This window comes from Psammomys obesus, unplaced genomic scaffold (assembly GCF_907164565.1).
Source record: "Psammomys obesus unplaced genomic scaffold, mPsaObe1.curated_primary_1811, whole genome shotgun sequence".
Lineage (NCBI taxonomy): Eukaryota > Metazoa > Chordata > Mammalia > Rodentia > Muridae > Psammomys > Psammomys obesus.
In genome coordinates, this window is record NW_026596166.1 from 8,430,128 (window position 1) to 8,448,077 (window position 17,950).

Sequence of the window (17,950 nt, forward strand, 5' to 3'; positions counted from 1 at the left end):
CCTGGTTGTCAGTGTGCTCTCCTCACAGTAAGGAGAAAACAGGAGTGCTACTGATTAGCTTGAAGATAAGAACCCAATCACTTCCAGCTCAGGGAAAATGGTAAGGGTTGAGTGATCATCTCACAGTTCACTTCCATCCAAGCCACGCAGCGGCAGGTGGGAATTGTGCCGTAGTTGTCTTTATTTGCAGAAGAAAGGTACTAGATATTGCTGTTCTCCGTAGCTTTGACCATCAAGTCCTCTGTTTTCCTCTGTTTCTCCAAAGCTCATGTAGAGAGTGGATTAAACGGACCCTTTTGCTATGCATAGGAAATGCTGAGTTTCTTGCACCTTCCCTTTCAAAACATCCACGGGATTACTGAAACATCTAAAAATAGTGTTGGCATTTTTTTCCTGACGGCTAGATGGGCTGTTTAGGTGGTATGAGGGGCGGGCCTGGAAAAGGGCATCAGGAGTTCTGCCAGCAGCTAGCTCTCCAGCCGGGCCCAGGGCTTCCTGGACTACCTTTTGAAGTACCGCTGTGTGGGAGCCTCTGTCGTGGTAAATGTAAATCGGGGTTTACTCCACTGAAAGGCATCATCTTTGAAGGTCTCTGAAGTGGTGTACTGCAATTCTGTTATGATTTTCCTGTTCAGTGTAAAATGGGAGGCTAAGCAGGGCAAGTCATTTTAGTGTCTTTGTGTCAGCGCCCTGTGGTGACATACTGCTGGTCTCGTGAAGATCAGTTGGAAACTGGCTTTCCCATCTTTTCTTTGGATGCTGGATTGGAGAGAGCCCAGGTTTGTGGAGTCTGCTATGAGTTCTCAGGAGGTCGTTGGTCACTGCAGTCAGAGCACTGCGAGTTGATTAAAAAGTCTGTAACCATCAATATCATATTATTCGTCAGTGATTCTTTGTTTGAAATGCTGATATTTCTACAACATAACATTTTTTTTCTTTTTAAATTTTCCTACTTGTCCTTATTTAAGTAGTATTAACGTGTGACACGATGGTGCTTTTCTGGATGAGGGCGGTGGGTGCCTATAAGACACCTACAATTTCCAAATAATGGTGGTAGCTGGAGATGATAATACGTGTCTTTTATCCCAGCGTCGGGAGGCAGAGGTAGGAGGAATAGACATCCAAGAACAGCCTTGCCCACATAATGTATTCAAGGTCAGCCTTGGCTGTAAGACCTTGTCTCAGAAAAAAAAAAAAAAAAAAAGAAAAGAAAAGAAAAAAGAAATGGATCGATAATACAGACAATTGTTTAATTTATTGCCATTTTATATTTACTTATGCCACATTTTGTTTTATAAATAAAATATGGATGGTTTCACCACTGCCTCCTTTGCTTATACATTTTTAATCAACTTTCTGAACACCACAGCCAATATTGGGGTCAGAGAGCTGTATGCATCTAAAAGAGTTTCCAAACCAAAAGCATTTGGATCGCGGTATTTCTGTCTAGAAAATTGACATCGTGTTTAATTTCCAGTACTTCTAAACATGGAACACTGCTCTCATAGCCTTTTCTGTTTTCAGCGAGATTACGGAAGCTACTGGCCCTCTGGTTTGATGTTTGATAGTGAGATTCTTCTGCTCTCTCAGTTCATCTTTGACAGCATTAGTTCTTGTTCCTGGTGGCTGTGGTCTCATACCTGTGGACTAAGATGAGATCACCAAACCTAGCCCATTTCTCAAACTGATGATAGAACCTGCTGAGGCATCCTTTCAGATCCAGTGTGCCGCCTCTTGGGTTTTTAGCAGAGTGGACTTCATTATGAGAACTGTCAACTTGATGCAGTGATGTGCCTGTCCTTAGGAGCATGCTCAGTGAATACGTGCCCACTGCCTAACTTCCTGCTGGCTTTTCTACGTGTGGATATTAAATGAGGGAAACTGTCTCTCTTCTAACCAAGGTGCTTGAGGTCATTCGCTGCAGTTGTAGGATTACTAAGGAAGCCTCATCCAGGGACCTACCACTCCATTTCCACTGTGGTCTTATTCCACTTGGTGTTGGTCATGACACAGTAGCACCATCTTGGTAACTTGTAAAGAAAAGCCTGTTTTGGCACACAGTTTTACAGTCCACAGTTGGGGTCCTGACCTGGTGATGACCTTCGTGCTGGCAGAGCCCTAAGGTGCTACAGGGCATCGGGTGACAAGACACAGGGAGCATACTTAATGTCCCTGTATCCTGGTCTCTCCTCCCCGTAAAGCCACCAGTGCCCATTCACAGGGGCTCCATTCTGAGGACTTATTTAGTTCCATCCTAATCCCTGCTCTGTGTCTCCACTTCTAAATCCCTTAGTTGGATTAGGTTCTTTACCCTCTTAAACTTCACAATGGGGATTCAGTTCCACAGTGAATTTCAGTGGGGAACAAGCTATAGTCAAACCATAGCAGATATGGCAAAGCTTGCTCACAGATTCCCATCAGTCCCATCAAAACTCAGCTGAGAAAAGCCAGCCTTTGGAACCCAAAGCACAGAAGTTCCCTTCTGAAATCACAGCCTCATCGCCTCCCACAGGTTCCACTCCATCTTGGATCACCGAACCACTTGCCTGCACTCCGACCGTGTATGGCTATTCTCACTCTCCTGGTCCGCCTGTCTCCTGCTGTAAGCCGGGGGCCCAGGTACTGCATTTTCAATTCTGACCCCTTGGATTTTAGTCTCCTCTCACTGTGTTGCTGTGTGTCAGTTCTCAGCTCCAGGCCGGCTCAGTACCTACTGACCACAGCACCCTGAATGGAACCCTGTTGCCTGCTCACCTGGAGTCCCGGACTTTAATCAAAGCCCCTTTCGCCTTGGGGTGATTCCTTTATTCCTTCCTTTTGGAGTCCTCATTGTATAGCGGAATCACCCAACAGAAACATCATGTAAACCACATGTAAATATTCAAATTTTCTAGCAGCAGCATTAAAAAGTCAAAGGAAATGGTCAAGGTTAATTTTGGTAGTGTATTCCATTTAACCCAACATATCCAAAACCATTAGCTTTACAACATATAATCAACATGGAAATCATTAACCAGATATTTTGCATTCCTCCTCCTCCTCCTCCTCCTCCTCCTCCTCCTCCTCCTCCTCCTCCTCCTCCTCCTCCTCTTCTAACTAAGTCTAGATCCCTGTATTTTAGTTCGCACTTTCAGAGCATCTGCCCCACTTGGAATCAGCCACATTCAATCGCTCAGTCACCATGTATGGCTTGTCACAACTTTATTGCATAAAACAGGCTTCAACCTTTCCTGCTGTCGCCCAGCCACACCCCTAACCTCCGCAGACTCAGGAAGACCCACTGACCACGTTCCATGTCAGATCAGAGTTCAGTTTCCAGGCACGCCACATTACTTCAACACATCTGTGTCCGAATCTGCTTCTTTTCCTAAAATCTCTCTCCTTGTTTTCTTGGGAAGAAAGGCTATGACTAATCCATCCATCTTCTCCAAGTTCTTGCTCAGTCACCTGTCTTCTCTTTCAGAACTCTTCCCCCACTCGTTTTCACTACACACCCACCCTTTTCTCAGTTAGAAGGTCGAGTTGTGGTTGTGGACACAGCTGCTCCTCCACAGATGGCCATCTTCCCTGTCTCTCTGAACTTCCATTTCCTCAGCCCCTTACTCCTTTACCTTGCTACTCCCAGCACAGCTGCCTGCACAGGGCTGCCCAGCGCTCCAGTGTCCAGACTCAGATGCCCTTTCCCAGTCCTCACTTCCCTTAGTGTGGCCGCAGTATTTCCCGTGGAATTCTGGGAAGCTTCTATCTTCATTGATACTGGAATCTACACTGCTGTGTCAAACCGAGAGCCTCAGATTCTCTGTGTAGCCCCACTTCTGTCTGACTCAATGGCTTCATCCTAAATTGTGCCCCGATAGCCTCCCACTTCTCAGAAATTTCCTCCATTTCCAGGGACTCAACTGTTTTGTTCTATTCCGGATGCAGCCAAATGCCAACAGTACATCCTGTTTATCAACATTCACTTCTGTTGGCTTATCAAGTTTCCAGCCGCCTACTGTGCGCAGACCCCTGAAGAGCTCTGCAGATATGATATCAAAGGCCATTTTAACTTGAGGCCACTGTTACAGAACCTTTCAAAAGCATTTAACTTCGAAGCATGTAAAAAAAAATTAACTTTGTGTATAATGCCATACTTTTCTGAGATTCCAGTCTCGTAATACCCCAGGCTGTGGCTCTACCTCTAGGTCTTGTGTCAGAATCTAGGGGTTTAAAAACAAGTATCATCTTCACCCCGAAATCCCCTAACATTCCCCTTTTATCAGTGATGGTAACCTCTCATTCACTGCGTTTGGAAATGTTGCTCTCATCCTGCATGCTTCCCTAACCACCTCATGCCCTTAACAACTGCATCCCAAGTTTACAAAACACCCCCACATCTTCCTTCAGACCGATCCAGGACTATCACAGCCTCAATAGCAACTCGTGTTTTCTGCAATACAGACAGAATGGCATTGAGTTGGGGTCTGTTCAACAGACTGTCTGGTCATCCCAGCTAGGCCTCCACATCCTTAAAAATAGAGAAAGAACATTTTATAATTGCTTGATTCCTGTGCCCGTTAGAAAACCAGTGATCAAGAAACGATAGATAAGGACTTGATTTTGCTAAAAGAAAAACAACCCAATTAAGTAGCTCCTTGTGAAGTCAGCTTAAAATAGAATCATATGGCCCAAAGTTGATTTTGCGTGAATTGAGGGGCCATTTAACAGAAACTGAAAAACACAACTATTTTGTTGGGGAGAAAGCTCTGAACATTTCAATGTCCACACAGATAATACCGACACAAAGAACCCAGAGTCCACAGCCCACCCTTTACAAGACATCTTCTGTTGATCGACTAAATAGAAGCTTCTCGGAATCTTAGATTGATGGACAGGGCTGCTGGCTGCTGGCCAAACACCTGGCCTCAGTTAACCTCCTTGCCCACAGATTCTTCCAAGATCGCCCCAGACTGGGTACCAGCTGCTCTCCGCCTTTTGAGCAGGTGGTCAAAGATGTAGAAGGCTTTTCTAGGCAGGACCTATAACGGTAGGTGGTCAGCGCCTCATTCAGTGGGGAATCAGGTAGAAGTGGCAAATCCTGTGTCTTTCTGGTCTGAAAACAACTTGTAGACTTTCCCGTGTTCCTTCTCTAGTCATAGGGCTGGGTGTCAAGCACCTTCCCCAGCTCTCGCAGTACTCCAGGAAATCTCCTCCTTACAAGCTGCCTGTACCCCCGCTTGCCTGCTGGGCAGGTCACACTTCCCACAGACTGCAGTTGCTCGTTTGTAGCTGAAGAGTGTCTCCCTGTTTCCACACTTCATATATTATTATGGCCCTGTCTCCCAGCGCAAAGCCTGGGCTTGGGCTCCTGACTAACTCAACGAGCAGAGCTGCTGAAGGCTCCCCACAGCCCAAGACCTTCAGCCTGGCTGATCTAGACTTCCTCCAAGGCCACCTCTGTTACCTGCTCTCAGGGCTATAGGGGTTCACAGATCATTTGTTACCAAAGGTCTTCTGCTCCTGAAAATATTATACTTTGGTACTCTTCTAAAGGGAAAATTATTTGGGCATATCCTGTGATCATTGTTAAGGAAAAGCAAGTCTTTTCATACAATGTCTGGTTGTGGCATATATATATGAAGATCATGATGACATGATGACATGGACTTTGGGGACACAAAGAAAGTTATTGAAGGAAATTTATTTCTAATGGTCAACCAGTGTGATAGATGATTGGGTAGAAAGAGGCTTTAGCACAACAATGACTTTTGGAGCCGACTGCGGCCCTGACCCTACTTTTTAAAAGGAAATAAAAATCTTTGTTTCATCCCCAAACATACCTTTGAGCTTTTCCTTTCCCTGCTTCTTGTGTCAGAGAAGTATCATAAGAGAAAAGGACTCCTGCTTTTTTTTTTTTTTTTTTTTCAAACAAATGGCTGTTGGTAACTTTGAGTTGAAACCATTGAGGGACCATTGTAGTGGTACAAGGCAATTGGTAGGAAGGGCATTTCTCTCCAGTCTCATACTGCTGGGGGCCCTTGAGGCCAGGGGAAAGGTCGTCTTGCCTTGCAGCCCCCTGAGATCAGTGTGTTGGGAGGAGGGTTCAGCACTTGCCTGGACACTGTTTCCGTGTCACCTCGTCAGCCATTGATCGTCAGCAGGTGGGGGCATGCTACCCTTGATCTAATCTAACAGACACAATTTGAGATGCCAATATGCCACACATGGCAAATACCACACCGTGAAACTCTGGAGCCTGCACGGAAATGGTTTGAAGCGTCTAAAGTGGCCTCCACACTGGGTGTGTATGTGACATATGAAACATAAATGGGTTTCGTGTTTACACTCGAGGCTCATGGTTGCAGAGGGTTTTACTGTCATAGTGGCTAGGAGCACGGCAGCCAGCAGGCACAGTGTGGAGCAGGAGCTGAGAGCTTACATTTTTATCCACAAGTAGGAGGCAGAGAGGGAGAAACTTGGAACTGCGTGGGCTTTTGAGCCCTCAAAACCCGCCCTCAGTGATACACTTCCTCCAAGAAGGCCACACCTCCTAATCCTTCCCAAACAGTTCCACCAGCTGGGAACCAAGGATTCAAATATATGAACCTATGATAACCTATGATGGCCTTTCTTATTCAGACCACCACGGGGAGTATGCAAAAAGTTTAATCCAAATGCCAGCTGGGGCTGGTGACACAGTCCTATAATAATAATTATAATAAAATAAAACATTTAAACAGCTTTAAAAGATAGGTTAAAGGCCTCACTCACACACAAGAGGCCCTGGGTACAATCCGCAGCACTGCAAGTGTCAACTTCAGGGTTTGTTACACAGCCAGTTTCGCCTGGATTTTGGAAGAAAACTGTTTCCGTTCAGGTGCACGTGGTATTGGCTGAGGTCTCCTCTACTTCCCTTGCAAAGGCACCACCTTCCTTCCCAAACTCTGTTTCCTTGCTGTCTATTCTCAGTGGCAGCTAATCCGCTGAGCCACTGTTGAGACCCACTATTGACAGCGAGGCCTCCAGTTATGCGTGTAATCAGTGTGATCAGAGGGAAGAACAGGCCCTCCACACAATTTCTGTATTTTCAAATGTTTCAACATCACATACTCCCAGCCACCATACAGGTAGCGTCCATAGCAATATGCTTGCACACACCCAGAGCGATATCTTTGCTCGCTGGAGTCATGGCTGTGAATCTGTGAACTGTCCTTAGCCTTGGGGACTTTAATGAATCAAAATGGAGTCTCAGTCAGTGTCCCGGGTGTCGCCATCATTTCTCTGCCCGTTGCCAAGTGGGAGACTGCAGCCCCAGCTGCAGCAGAATGGTCCTGGGCTCACCAGGGCCCTGCCGGGGCTGAGCAGTGTGTGTGTCTGTGTTCCCCTCCGCAGCTATTGACCTCCTGTACTGGCGCGACATCAAGCAGACGGGGATCGTGTTTGGGAGCTTCCTGCTGCTGCTCTTCTCCCTGACCCAGTTCAGCGTGGTGAGCGTCGTTGCCTACCTGGCCCTGGCTGCCCTCTCAGCCACCATCAGCTTCCGCATCTACAAGTCCGTTCTACAAGCTGTACAGAAAACAGATGAGGGGCACCCCTTCAAGTGAGTGCCTCAGGCTGGCTAGCCCTCACCCTGCCTCTCTGGGTGCTCCCTCTGCCTCCCAGGAACCTCCTAGAGTTTCCCTGAAACCCCCCCCCCCTTTAACCACCGAAGGTCACTGGTGGTCGCTTCTATAACACACTCTTATCACAACACTACTAGGTAACGAAAGCAATCACAACCTGTTCTCTGTGTGCAATGTTTCTAAAATAGCGTTTTAGATTTACTTGTTTTGCTTTGTGTGTGTGTGCAAAATGTTCTGCCTGCATGGATGTGCTCCACGTGAGGGCCTGTTGGATCCTCTGGAACTAGGGTTATGGATGGTTGTAGTGCCATGTGGGTGCTGGGAATCGAACCCAGGTCCTCTGAAAGAGCAGCAAGTGCTCTGAAGCTCTGAGCCATCTCTCCCATCCCTTGTTTTGTTTCATTTCCCTTTTAAGAGAATTCCAACAATTATTAATCCAACCTTCTTGAGAAGGAAGACAGGGCAGGCACTGTAACCCCTATGTACGGATGGGAATGCTCAGGTTCTAGGAAGTCAGGTAGCCAGTAAACACTGTAGAACAAGGACGGGGTGTTGGGATTCTTATTTACAGGCCCAAGCTTCTGATTGCTATGAGGTTCATGGGCGCTCTTACCACATGCAGATGCGGGGAAAATTGGGGTTGAGTGACTACTCAAAGGGAGAGAAGTTTTAGTCTTTTAAAATACTTTATTGTTAATAATTGTGTGTGTGTGTGTGTGTGTGTGTGTGTGCTCATGCATGTTCTTATGTGTGAATGCAAATGTATGCAGGTGCCCAAGGAGGTACTGAGTTCTGGGAACTCTAAGAGCACAAAGCACTTCACTGCTGAGCCGTCCCTTCCGCCTCCCCTCCCCAGCTCTTTAGGGCAACCTATGAACGGTTTAGGTAAACACGGGTGGCAGAGGGCAGTGGTAGCCTTGCCAGTGCCATCCAACCAACCCCACTGTGGCTAACTTCTCCATCTCAGCACAGAATTCAGGGCGGGTGTCACGCGCACCTGCCAGCCGCCCGCAGGCCCCACCTCCCGCGTCCTCGTGTCATATTGTTGCGGGTCAGTGTGAGACCTGGATGAGATGTGCTCATGAGATGCTGCGGCGTCTGGGCCGGAGGCCAGGGTTCACTGGTGCCGGCTCTGTGTGTCCCTTACCCCGCCTCGCGTGCCAGCCAGCCCAAATCCCCAGGGGCGGCAGAGCCTCAGAAAAGAAAGCGGTGCCCAGTGCGAGGTTGGGTAGCCTGAAGGTCGAGGCTGCTCTTATACGTCCCCCTCAGCATCTTGGTCCTGCCCTCAGTGCCAAACACAGTGACAGTGTACACACTCATGGTTCCTCATGGTGCACACTCATGACACCTCTTTCTAACGTGAGTTACTGGGCCATCTGGGCCGAGGCTTGGTTTCACATGTTCCAGTGCCCAACAGGTAAGAGCACGCAGAAGTGGTGTGTCTTCGTTTCTAGCACACACACAGCCCAGATCTGACTGGCACTAGCCTGTGGCCAAGTTCTCGACACGGCTGTTCTCCTCTGCCCCAGCTCTGTCCTCGCCCATCCATGGTTCTTGCACATTCTGCTTCATTGCTTCTGTAACTGCCATGTTCTTGTCCCAAGGCTGAAGCATGGGACTTAGGGCCCATTTGGCTTACTGCTTCTGGTACCAGTTACAGGAACAAGAGTCGAAAACTCTATGTAGCCTGATTCCTTTATTGTCCTCTAGCAGGCAAATAAAGTTTAAAATTGCTTCACTGTATTCACTTGTGTCAGCAAAGAGATACTTGACTCTGTGTTTTTAATCACAGCATACTGTCTGGACAAGTAAGTGTTGTCTCCAAGGGAAGAAAGCCTTAAAATGTAAATATAAACTCCCCAAGTCAGTTTAGGTTGTTATAACCAAGTGCCATAAACTCACTGGATGAAATGATGAAAAAAATGCATTTCTCCCGATTGTGCAAAATCTGTAATGAAACTGCCCTGTGGTTGAATTATATACCTTTTTGTTAGATCCTCATGAGGCATCAAGAGTTCTTTGGGGGCTCCAATAGAGAGGATAAAAGGACTCTCAAGGGCTCCAGTCTCATTCATAAGGGTTCCATCCTCTGAAATAATCGCCTTCCAAGGTACCATGCTGATAATGCCAACAGCATTAAGAGTGAGGATTCAGCACGGAGTTCTAGAGGAGCACAGCCTTTAGTCCATAACTCTCCCTACAACTCAAGACAAAGACTGCTTGGCGCTCCAGCTCTGTGCATCTCATGCCTTTAAGAACTCTAGGCTAGGCAGCCGGTCCAGAGCCGTCTTCAGATAGGAGAGGAGGAAAAGGGAAGGGAAGCCAGAGCCTGGTGGAGGAGTGTGGCCAAGCAAAGAACGCTTGTGAATATTACACAAATATATTCTATATTTTATTTAGGTTACCACCTGTGGGTTAAATCTAACCACCTGAACAAATGAAAAAACAAACAAACAAAAAAACTCATTACTAAAAACATCATTCACTGGGACCAATGAGTATTTAATATGGTCCAGGCCACGGATGTTACCATCGTTCTCTAGGGAAACCTGGAAGCGAGTTTCAAAATTTAAACATAGACTCTTAGAGTCTGTCAGGGAACAGTGTGGCAGCTGGGGTTTTCAGTACCCAGGAAGTTTTTGGTACCCAGGAAGATTGTGATTGTGTATGGAAAGTCAGTGAAGGAGTGGCCTGCTCCCCCGTCTTTCTCGGTCCTTCCTAGTTTCTCTGTGTTACCAGTTCAACCCTTTGTGTTGTGTAGCTAGAGTCACGGAACCCCCAGCGAGTGAGAAATTCTGCCCTCCCGGAGTACAGAAACAGAGTGTGCTGCTCGGTGTCCTCCGGCCAGCAGCCAGAGCCCTTGGGAATGACCCAGCCATGGTTCTCCCAGTGTGACGAGCACTTGCGTGGCCCTCGGGTGCAGCTCAGGCCTCTAATGGCGTTCTCTCGGGATGCTTTGTTGACAGGGCCTACCTGGAGCTGGAGATCACGCTGTCCCAGGAGCAGATCCAGAAGTACACGGACTGCCTGCAGCTGTACGTGAACGGCACCCTGAAAGAGCTCCGGAGGCTCTTCCTCGTGCAGGACCTGGTGGACTCCCTCAAAGTATGACGGCTTCCTCCCCCTGCCTGACAGAACTGAGTGCTTCTCCCGAAAGGAAGGCTACTGTAGGCAGCTACAGTTCAGACACTACGCAGCAAGCGCTCACTAGTCGAGAAGCTGAGAGTCTATTTGTGTGGCACCGCAGAACTCATCCAAGCTAGTCCCTCATTCCACAAACGATGAAACTGTGGCCCAGAAACATTTACACATATCCATGGTTACCCAGTAGTATTTGGAAGAACTAGGATCAGACTTACATCAGACAGTCCTAGACAGTTTATGTGGGAGTCAGGGGGAACAGCGAGAGATAGGGGCCTGATCTTCAAGGTACATCCCTGGAACAGGAGCTGTCACAGATACTTAGAGACATGTCTGGAGATCACACTTGCTGACTGCTAATATTTGTAAGGTACAAATTGTGGACCAGAACAGAGGCGAGCCAACTTCACCTGTAAAGGTCAGAGGAGGCCTGTAAAGGTCAGATAATATGGCCTGGGGCTTCAAGCCTTATTATCCCTACACACCCTGAACACTACAACACAAAAGCAGCAAAAGACAATCTGTCAATGAAGGGCTATGACTGTGTACCAATAAAACTTTATTGATAAGCACTGTAAATTAAATTAAATAGAAATCATTGAATACTATTATTTAATTTGACCATTTAAAAAAAATGTAAAAATTCCTTTTTAAACCCTGGGCCCTTATAAAAACAGCCAAGATCTGCAGCTTGCCGAATGCTTAGCTTAGCCTCTGATTCTATTGGGTCCCTTGAATCTTAACAGCATGATCCAAGGTCTCCAAGGGACCAGTACAGTGAGGTTTCGACACTTTACTGTACTTTTATTTCCTAGCAAAATAATTTCCCGGGAATCTATTCCCTATTGCCATTCATTCTAGTCTTTGGAGGGGGGGACCTGAAATGCTAACTAGAACAACTGCAATCCTACCTCGGGAAAGGTGTGAACCCCGTCTGGGAGGGCTGATGGTGGGCTCGCTGACGATCCCCTTCATTCTTCAGTTTGCAGTTCTCATGTGGCTCCTGACTTACGTTGGCGCGCTCTTCAATGGCCTGACCCTGCTGCTTATGGGTAAGGGCTTCCTGGGCCTCAGACTGCAGGGCTGCCAGCCTTCGGCTTCTTGGTAGGAACGGATATTGGATGTCCCCAAGTGGAGAGTATCTTCCTTTCAATTGTAGTTAGTTAACAATGCATGTTTAAGTGTGACTTTTTTTTTTTTAACCCCATCACCACACTGGCTTCTAGTATCTCTACGTCTGCTGCGGCAGCTATGGGTGGATCGATTGTCACCAGCCGTCATCTTGAAAGGGCACGTCACATCCTCATTCTAGGAATAACGGTTTCTCTACAGAGGGCTCGTCCTCCTTCTTATTTATTTTTTTCCTTTTTCCCTGCCATCTTTGATCTACAAATGCTATTTTTTTTCCCAAATAACGCTACTGTCACATGGCGATGCAGAATGCATCTTGCTCCTGCTGACCTCAGAGTTCTAATGGTATATTTGTTTCCTCCCCCCCGCTCCCCGGGCCAGCCGTGGTTTCGATGTTTACCCTACCTGTGGTGTACATTAAGCACCAGGTGAGTTGCGCGTGGGGTCAGGCATCCATGTGAAATGTGGATCCCCTCCCCCCACGCTGTTTGTGTGTGCTCATAATCTCTTCCTCTTTGTAGGCACAGATCGACCAATATTTGGGACTCGTGAGGACTCACATAAACACTGTCGTGGCAAAGTAAGTCACATAGTGCAGTTCACAAAAAAAGGAGTCGTGCTCCGAAGCAGGCACGGGAGTGGCTTGGGTAGATGTAACGAAGAGGTAGCAAAATAATAGGTTCCAGTTATCGTTTACTCCTTTGGGTCATACCTTCATTCTTAGTTATTTTTTTTTTTAAATAAGTATAACATTCAAACCCTCAATGAAATAAAACTGTCAAGGACTTTTTTCATCTATCATATTGGATCCATTTTAACAAGTTGGTAATGCTAAACCCTCCCCTCGGGCTGGCCCATGTTCAAGAACAAGATGGAAGGGAGGAGAAAGGAAACCTGATTCAGGAAACGTTAAGTGAACAGTCACATTGAAATTAAAACACTTGACACCTTCAGTCCTTGGTGCGGTGAACACTACAAATGTAAACCAGTAAAATTATTTTTAAAACTTTAAAGTGCATGAATAATTATTTTTTATACTCTTTCAAATCCACGAGTTTGTATTTGTTTCTTTTCGACCTTCTGCTGCTAACAGACCCTGCTTTATGGTGCTACCTATAAGAGAGTTAGGGACTGCCTCTACTCTCATCTCCCTCCTTATTTTCCACACAGTGACCAACGTGATTCTTTTTAAAATATGGATCAGATGGCTTCATCCCCCTGCCTGACTTATCAATGGCTTTCCATCAGGCTTATCAATGGCTTTCCATCAGGCTTATCAATGGCTTTCCATTACTTTGAATAAAATTTTAACCCTTCACTGTCTAACACCATTGGGTTAGTGCCTGCTTTTCAGACCTATCCCTCAATACCGAAGCTCCTTCTGAGCCTCCATACTCTCTGCTTTCTCTTCCTGAAACCTCTAGCTCTTTCCGTGGTGGCTCCTGCCTGTGTTTTGGGCATCTGTTTCTCAGATCAGTAATTCTAAAGTTGGCTCCACCCACTTCCCCACAGCTCCCCTTCACTTCCTATCACATTGTGTTGCATTGTTTCATTAGCATTCGTCACCACCTGAACTTTGTGCCTCCTTGTTTTATTTCACTGTCTTCAACCCTGACGAGAATGAAAGTGTACCTTGTTTCCCTCTATATAACGCTAAATTCTAGAATGTTGCCTAGTGTAGAGGGAGGCGACAATTCTAGTCTGCAGGCCGAACTCATAAGGCTTCAGATTAATAAACAGAAACCTTCTAGAATGAACCCATCTTAAGATGATAACAGATGTACTCGGACCATGGCGGCAGTACAGAGCTTTAGGAGCCTTGGCAATATCTAATCACCCACACGTTAAAGATAGTTCTCTGTAACCTAGAACCCCTGCACAAATGTAGCCCATGGCAGTTTAGTGTCCAAGTGGGTTACATAGTAATGGGAAGAGGGACTGTCTCTGACACGATCTGATAGGCCTGCTCTTTGATCACCTCCCCCTGAGGGGGGAGCAGCCTTACCAGGCCACAGAAGATGACAATGCAGCCACTCCTGATATGATCTGATAGACTAAGATCAGAAGGAAGGAGAGGAGGACCTCCCTTATCAGTGGACTTGGGAAGGGGCATGCGTGAAGAAGGGGAAAGGAGGGTGGGTTCGGGAGGGGAGGAGGGAGGGGCTTATGGGGTGATACAAAGTGAATAAAATGTAATTAATAAAATTAAATTAAAAAACAAACAAACAAACAAACAAAAAAAGATAGTTAAACGTTATGCCACTAAAGCATAAAAACCCACATTGAAAACAGTCGGGCATTTGGTGAGCATTTATAGCCCTGGTGTTGGTGAGGCAGAGCCAGGCACACCCCCAGGATTCAGCAGCCGGCCCAGCTTAATCAGCAGTGATAGACCCTGCCTCAAAAGACACAATGGAGATCAACCGAAGAACGCCACCAGAAATCGGCCCCTTGTCTCTGCACACACACATGCACATGCGCCCGCACAAATAAATATACCTGCATATGCGCACACAAACATACCTGCACAAACACATAGGGAGATGACTTTTTAAGGTGTGAAGAAGTTTCATCCAATGAATGAGCCGCAGTGGCTGGAACTAGAACCCACCCTTAATTCCACTTCTGGGTATTTTGTCACACCAAGGGTGAAGATATTCCCTTGCCAGGACCCACCTCAGTAATTCTCATCTTCCTGGCATAGTCATTGCGCCCTTCTCCCCTTTCTGGAGTGCCCAGAACCTAGTAGCCAGTGGTGACTGTCGACATTGCTGGAGTTGTGAAAGACATCAACTTGGTCATCCCATCTACTAAAAAGCTGCGCTAAAGAATGAAGCGCTCTTGTCTGGGCACAACTCAACATTCAGTTCCTTTTTATTGCTTTATATGTGTTTCTAGAGACCCACATTTAAAGCTGTGTTTCCCAGAATAAGCTTGCTATTTAGTTACCCAGACAGTAAAGCCGCATGATGAAATGATTTCATGGATACCATTTGCAATGTAACCCTTTGATTTTTTTTTTTCCTTTTTAGGATTCAGGCTAAAATCCCTGGCGCCAAAAGGCACACTGAGTAGATGGATACCCCAGGAGAAGCCAGACATGGATGGGAGTGTCTGGAGTGGTAACAGCTCTCTTCTTTCTCGTTACTGCAAACTGATTGTTCCCTTTCCCAGTACCGTAATCTTAGAGGCAAACTTTCAGACAGGTGTTTTCAGGCTCTTCCTGTACTCCTAGGATGTTTGAGTCCCTCGTGTCAAGCACTAAAGTATAGAGAAAAGTGTGTTAGATGTGGTTTTTAATTTTGTGTTGCTAAAAAAAAAAAAAAAAAAAAATAAGTGCATGATGGTGAGAGCCCACGTTCTCCTTCCTTCCTTGATGTTCTTCTCTCTGCGATGCTTTCGTAGCTTCTACCGTCCCTGTGGCTAGGCCTTTCTTGCCAAGTGCGCTGACACAATAGTGGAAATCGCTTATCATGTCCTTGGGTTGATGGTTGGATTCATCTTTAATAACACTATATAGAATTGTAGGCCGATGTTTTAGCATTTTTTTTCCCAACACACACAACATAAAAATGAATATAAAACAGTTGACCGTACATAGGGTAATCAGTTTTGTATAACTTAAAACGATTGGATTAAAGAATAAATCCAAAATGAACACACAGTACTTTTATTGTATGGGATGCCTGGGCTGATTTACATGTATGGTAACTAAAAGGTGCCGGCATGGTGACTTGATTACACTTTGTATTACTTCCTCTGTAGTTCCTAACGGACTTAATCATGGACTCTGGATATTTGCACTTATGTACTTGATACTGAATGCATCAATAAATGTGACTAAATGTAGACACTCCTCCCTGTCTTGTGGTCATCTTACTGAACATTCAAACACCAGGAAAGACATGAAGGAGGAAGTCACTGGAGGACGAGCCAGGAGATGCTGAGGCTAAGTGTTCAACTTGCTCCTGTTTCCAGAACTGCAGGCACCGGGTCCAGCTTGGGTTACAGCGTCACTGTGTTAATAATGGAAATCGCCGTGGAAAAGCTGTTTGTGTTGTATTGACTCTGATGGGTCAATGTGGATATTTTGCACATTTTGTGGTTTCTAAAAGTTGGAAAGTGTTATGAAATCCTTACATAAACACTGGTCATCTTATAGAGGACGTCACTGGTGTAAAACCATTGCAGAGGTCATGGGCCAGAGGTCATGACTCTGTTGTCAATTATTCGTTGAGATCCTGCTGTGATGAATAGCATGATGAATAGGCCACTGAGTCAAAGTCCGCAGTTCCCGTCCCCGCCATGATACGTTTTCTAGTGACTGAATTGTGCTTCTTGTAAAGACTCATTTGCACTTTGGGGAAGTGGGGAGAGGGTTTCATGTAGTCCAGGCTGGCCTTAATATATTTTGTAGCCAAAGATGACCTTGAAACTCCCATCCTCTGGCCTCTACCTACCAAGGGCTCAGGTTACTGGTGAGTGGCACCGTGTCTGGTTTGTGTGGTGGGATACTGGGGACCAGAGCCCAGACATGCTAGGCAAGCACTCACTGGGCTTCATCTTCAGTCTCCCTTCTGCACATTCTAAAGATTAGATAGCAGGGATTGAAAGGACTATCAGTGGGAGGAAACAAGGAGACATTGTAAAATAGTAATAATAATAATAATAATAACCCTAAGTGTTACAATTATTTATTTATTTATCAAGGTGGCATAAAAAAGACAAGGGAAGTCTGACACCGTGGAAATGGCCGAGAAGCTAACATCTCCGTTCGGGCTAGAAGGACAGTGCTTTTGGATAAACACTAACTAGGCAAAGAATAGCATGAACTCAGAGCTGCCTTTCAAGCTCCAGCCCAGAGAAGGATGCTCCAGGAAGCAGGATGGTCTGGCTAGGTCCTGAGCTTCACCAGATTAAGGAACATACAGAAGGAATCAAGATAAGAAAGAGCATGGCAGATGCAGAAAATGGTCAGTATGCCGGGTTGGTTGGGTGGTGCTGGTGGAAATGGTGAGGCCATGTAGATTCTTCCACAGAAAAAAAGAACGGTTTGGGGCTTTGCGCTTTAATTCTGAGTCACATAAACACAGTAACGATACAAGACACTGGAGATTAATATAGGTGATCATTGTGACACAATTCTAACACAAGCAGGTACAGGTACGGCTGGGTCATGATAACAAAGGAAAGGAGGCATTGAGCATTCACCTGTCTCCTGATTGGTGTATGAGTCACCCACATGGGTAGAGGTGCTACTAGGAGGTAATGCAGGATGGGTTTGACGGAAGTTGGTGACAGACTTGACATAGACTTTCCAGAGCAAAGCTGCCCTTGATAGTGGCTGCCTGGTTACGTTACACACCTTAGACAATTTACCGTCCTCACTCTAACCCCACTTTATAAGACCAGCTGAGCAAGAGAATAAAACGCCATTTTCCAGATGGAGTGCCAGAAGAACTGGCTTGGGAAGGGAAGGTAATAAGCTTAAATTGGTGCCTGGTTATTTTTTAGTGTTTTAATGATTCAGAAGAGGATTTCTTGGGCTAAGGTTGTATACCTCAGCCACAGAGTATGTGCTTGCCTGTGTGAGAACCTGACTTCAATCTCCAACACCCAAATAAAAAAACAAAACAAAAAAAATGCATTCATAGGACTGGGGAGATGGCTCAGAGGTTGAGAGCACTGGCTGCTCTTCCAGAGGTCCTGAGTTCAATTCCCAGCTCCCAACCATCTACAATGAGATCTGGTGCCCTCTTCTGGCATGTAAGTGTACATGCAAATAGAGTCATCAAATAAATAGAGAGAGAGAGAGAGAAAGAAGAAAGAAAGAAAGAAAGAAAGAAAGAAAGAAAGAAAGAAAGAAAGAAAGAAAGAAAGAAAGAAAAAGAAAGAGAGAGAGAGAAAGAAAGAAAGAAAGAAAGAAAGAAAGAAAGAAAGAAAGAAAGAAAGAAAGAAAGAAAGAAAGAAAAGAAAGAAAGACCTGGAAGGGTCTGGAACTCTACAAGGAGACAACAAATCTGGGCCTAGGGGTCTTTTCTGAGACTGATAATCCAACCAAGGACCATTTATGGAGA

The 17,950-nt window shown here is 45.9% G+C and overlaps 1 protein-coding gene across 2 annotated transcripts in view; it reads left to right on the forward strand.

Moving 5' to 3' along the window:
* Positions 1–15,729, forward strand: part of Rtn1 (reticulon 1) — a 185,912-nt gene extending 170,183 nt beyond the window's left edge. For both annotated transcript variants that reach the window (XM_055595339.1, XM_055595340.1), the window contains 6 exons: positions 7,372–7,579; positions 10,568–10,706; positions 11,725–11,794; positions 12,255–12,301; positions 12,395–12,453; positions 14,906–15,729. In XM_055595339.1, coding sequence (XP_055451314.1) covers positions 7,372–7,579; positions 10,568–10,706; positions 11,725–11,794; positions 12,255–12,301; positions 12,395–12,453; positions 14,906–14,948 — 566 coding nt within the window. In that variant the 3' untranslated portion in view covers positions 14,949–15,729. The remainder of the gene's footprint in view (positions 1–7,371; positions 7,580–10,567; positions 10,707–11,724; positions 11,795–12,254; positions 12,302–12,394; positions 12,454–14,905) is intronic.
* The last annotated feature ends 2,221 nt before the right edge of the window (positions 15,730–17,950 follow it).